General features: G+C 34.1%; 1 protein-coding gene across 2 annotated transcripts in view; it reads left to right on the top strand.

Moving 5' to 3' along the window:
- LOC106473459 (fatty-acid amide hydrolase 2-A-like) overlaps window positions 1-3,176 on the top strand; it is a 9,810-nt gene extending 6,634 nt beyond the window's left edge. For both annotated transcript variants that reach the window (XM_022401893.1, XM_013934139.2), the window contains exon 3: window positions 2,945-3,176. In XM_022401893.1, coding sequence (XP_022257601.1) covers window positions 2,945-3,175 — 231 coding nt within the window. In that variant the 3' untranslated portion in view covers window position 3,176. The remainder of the gene's footprint in view (window positions 1-2,944) is intronic.
- The last annotated feature ends 967 nt before the right edge of the window (window positions 3,177-4,143 follow it).

Genomic DNA, 4,143 nt, shown 5'->3' with positions numbered 1-4,143 from the left:
TACTAGGATGATTGTTTTTAGTCAACATCCCAGTCCTTCCTTATTAGTCAACATCCTCCAGAATCATCCTAGTGGTCCTTCCCTTTAGTCAACATCCCCCAAGAATCATCCTAGTGATTTTTTCCTTACCTTACTGCTTTATATTATATAAACATGGAAACTTAAACAGTGTTGAATACTATAAACAGGAATAAACCAGTAACTAGGTTTCTGTGTATTTAGCAAAGATTATATCATTAAGAATTAAGAATTAATTCATGAATAATTCTCTCAATAGTAATAACACTTTCATGCCATAATGGTTTCTTTCTAAAAAGTTTGCACTCAATTACATCAAGGAAAATTAACTGACCGAAATGAATGACTTGTGATGAAATTACACTAAAACCGATGCCCATAATCTCTTTTTTTGGAATGCATAATTACCAGTATTTAAGTTACAGAAGTATGTAAGTTACAAGTTTCTTTTCACTAAAGGTAACATTAAAAATTGAATCTGTGGGTCAGAGGTCTAATGCATTCCTTGATTGACCTCACCAGGCTGTGGACTGCAGTTTTGTTTATTCAAGACTCATCAGCACGTCTTGGATCTGCAAATTAGAGAAATATAGTAAGGCCTCTTAAAATGGTGTGTGAATGACATTGCGCTTAATTTATTAATCAATGTTGTTCAACAGAACGACTGCATTAGGGTTCTATGTGTTAACTTCTTTCTCTCAGAAGTAAAATTGAAAATAACATCTGCGACATATAATATCAAGTAATAACTTAGATACAATGCTGTAATATTATTAAGGACTCAAAAACCCTATAGAAAAAAAAAAAGTGTAATTTAGTCTCACAACAAGGAATAATTTATAAAATATGAAACTGTGTGATAAGCATAAGAATTAGGGGAAAAAAATTTAAGCAAACAGATTAGTAGGAAAATTATTATAGGACTCTGTATGCCTGCATCATCTATAGTAGTGGTTCTCAAACATTTCGGGCTCGCGTACCACTTCTGGTTTAATGTTTTAAAATTACAAACCCAGGCCTAATTTAAAAAAAAAAGATAAAAATCTAGTAACAAAAATTCATATTTTTAACACATTAAGGATGTGAAGGATGTGGTTTGTTTTTCTGGCACAACTGAAGAATATCTGGTACCATTTTTTTGTCAATTTTAAGGGAAGAAAATACTTTCGAGTGTATGTAAGTAGAGGGTAGTGAGGAGAGGAGTACGTATATGTACGTGGAAGGCTAAGATAGGGATTATTACAAATTTTATGATTTTTTCTTTTTTATATATATGTATTAATTGTGTCGTGCGCCACCGACATTAGCTCCATGTACCCCCAGTGGTATGTGTACCACAGTTTAAGAATACCTGATTTATAGTATTAAAATACTACCAAATCAACTAAAAACAAGATCACTAGATTATCTACATGTTCCTTTTATCATTTTAGAAACTTGTATCACAAATTTCATTGTACTGTAGATGCAGACAGAATTTTTTATGCTAGTAATAAGTTAAATATTATTAAGCCCCCCTGTGGCACAATGGACTTATACCACTAGAAACTGAGCTTTGATAGCTGTGGTGGGCAGAGCACCTTTGTGTAGCTTTGTGCTTAATAACAAACAACAAATATCATGAAACTTTAAATTATGTTGATTAATTTAAACGATTCACATTTCACCACAAAACAAGAACAATCGGAGAGATTGCATTACCCTCGCCCCGCCTCTCCTTTTTGAGATTGCATGCATTTATATTGGATAATGTCAAATTTCACCTTCAAAAACTCAAAATCCTTCTCAGATCCAGAGTGATCAACGATCCGGATCTTTTTTTTTTAGTGCGATGAGGAGTCTCAACCTTAATGTGCCCGTGAAATGTGGTACAAATCCGATCACACTGTGCAGAGTTATTAGCCAAAAACTGTGAAAATGCTCCATCTCCCCATTATAAAAACAAATGCTTCAAAATTATCTGTATTTTGATCCACACCAAATTTGGGGAGGACTGTCCCATACTGACTTCCCATCTGACATTTGTGTACAATGGTGTATTAGTTTTTGAGCTATGCATGCGGAAACACAGACACACGTACCCATTTGCAATACCATCCGCCCCCCCTTCTCTAAGTAGAATGATGGTAATAAATAAAACTGAAGTTTGTCTTTCATGATCTATGTACCTTTAACAGTGCTATTAATTAGCTCCAGTATTTTTTCAGAATGTACGAGGTTATTTTCCCACACAGGCCTGGCATGGTCAAGCAATTAGAAAGCTTAACTTACAATCTGCGGGTCATGGGTTTGAATCCCCATCAACTAACATGCTTGCCCCTTTTAACCCTGAGAAAATTATAATGTGATGGTCAATTCCACTATTTGTTGATAAAAGAGTAGTCCAAGAGTTGGCAGTGGGTGGTGTTGACTGACTGATTTTCCTCTAGTCTGTCACTACTAAATTGGAGAGAGCTAGCACAGATGGCCCTAATGTAGTTTTGTGTAAAATTCAAAACCAACCAAATTAGTTTTACAGCACTATTATGAAAATAGGATGGTGTAATTAGCACTTACATAAGAAGTGACGACTTAAATGTATTTCTTTTTCCTCATCTTGGTTTACTCTTATAACTATGTTTTAATTCTTCATGTCATTAATTTAAATAAAGTAACACAGCTAGGACACAAACAGAAATATTTTTCAAACATTTAAGAAATGTAGATTTAAAAAAAATTTTTTTTTTTACTTCTCATAAGTAAATAAAAAAAATTTCCCTTAATAGGGTTTTTAGCAGTGTTTCGTATAAAATAATTCAAGATGACAAGCAAAAAAGTGCAACAAAATAAAAATGAATGAGAGATAATTGTACCGCATACCGTTTGTTTTAGTTGATTATTTTTCATGTTAAATTACAGCTGTTAATCATCACGTATACTCTTCTAGGTACGGTGTGTTGATGTTGTCGAAGCCTTCATTAACAGAATCGGGGATATTCAGCCTATCTTGAATCCTGTTGTTAGTGAACGATTTGACGAAGCTATTGAGGATGCAAGACGAGTGGATAGTTTTATCCAATCCGGTGCTAAAACGGTAGAAGAAATTGCTAAAGAAACTCCTTTCCTTGGGATACCTTTCACTACAAAGGATTCATTGTCAGTGAAGGGTATGTGTTGAATTCTTGAAGATGTGAAATGATCCATGGGTGTTTGTATGTGTGAGTGACCCACAAACGTTAGTGTGTGTGTGTGCGTTTATACGCATATATATGTAGTAAGAGCATTGCCTTCACAGTATGTTTTTGTTAATTAATTTCCTCCGGCCCCCAGTGGCACAGCGGTATGTCTGCGGACTTACAACGCTAGAATCCGGGTTTCGATACCCATGGTGGGAAGTGCACAGATAGCCCATTGTGGAGCTTTGTGCTTATTTACAAACAAACAAACAATTAATTTCTTTTCAACTTGATAGAATGCCTTTTAAAAGTAGTGATGGTGACTTTGGGTATGACAAACCGTACAAAAAATTTGCAAGTTAAGTCTAATGTTAAAATTTATAAAATATATGTATCTGTATTCATTGCTGTACCTATTATGGTTAAGTCAGAGTGACTTTACCGAGACAAATAGGTATAGAAATAACGTACCGTGTAGATAAAAAGAGATCATTTAGTCCCTCAAGACTTCCTTGGCACATCCACGTCCAAGAAAAAGAATATTAGAAAATTAAATCCACCATTTATTTTTGAGAAATTATTGAATCCACTATAAAGTATTATAAGGTGTTGCTCTCCAATAGTGCCAAAAGCAACTCATTCTAAAAGCTAATCATCCTGTTAGCAAAATAAATCTATCATTTGATAACTGAAGACTGTCTTTTATAAATCTTAAATTTGTCCTCTCATCCTGTATTTTTCATAATTCAACACAAAAAAATGAGAGGCCTTTATCCTATCAATCCTCTGGATCATCTTGTAACATCACCTCCTAATTTTGTTTCTCTAGAGAAAATAAGTTAAGAGTTTGTAACTAATCCCCTATAAGATAACCCTTCAATCCCTCAAAATCATCGTAGTTCATAAACAAGTCTGATACCAGATGTATATTGGGTAACTAAGTTACACTAGATGTGGTAAAAAGTCTGAC

The sequence above is a fragment of the Limulus polyphemus genome, unplaced genomic scaffold (genome assembly GCF_000517525.1).
Source record: "Limulus polyphemus unplaced genomic scaffold, Limulus_polyphemus-2.1.2 Scaffold6195, whole genome shotgun sequence".
Classification (NCBI taxonomy): Eukaryota; Metazoa; Arthropoda; class Merostomata; order Xiphosura; family Limulidae; genus Limulus; species Limulus polyphemus.
Note: the sequence above shows the minus strand (reverse complement) of the source record. Positions and strands in the feature narration are given on the sequence as shown.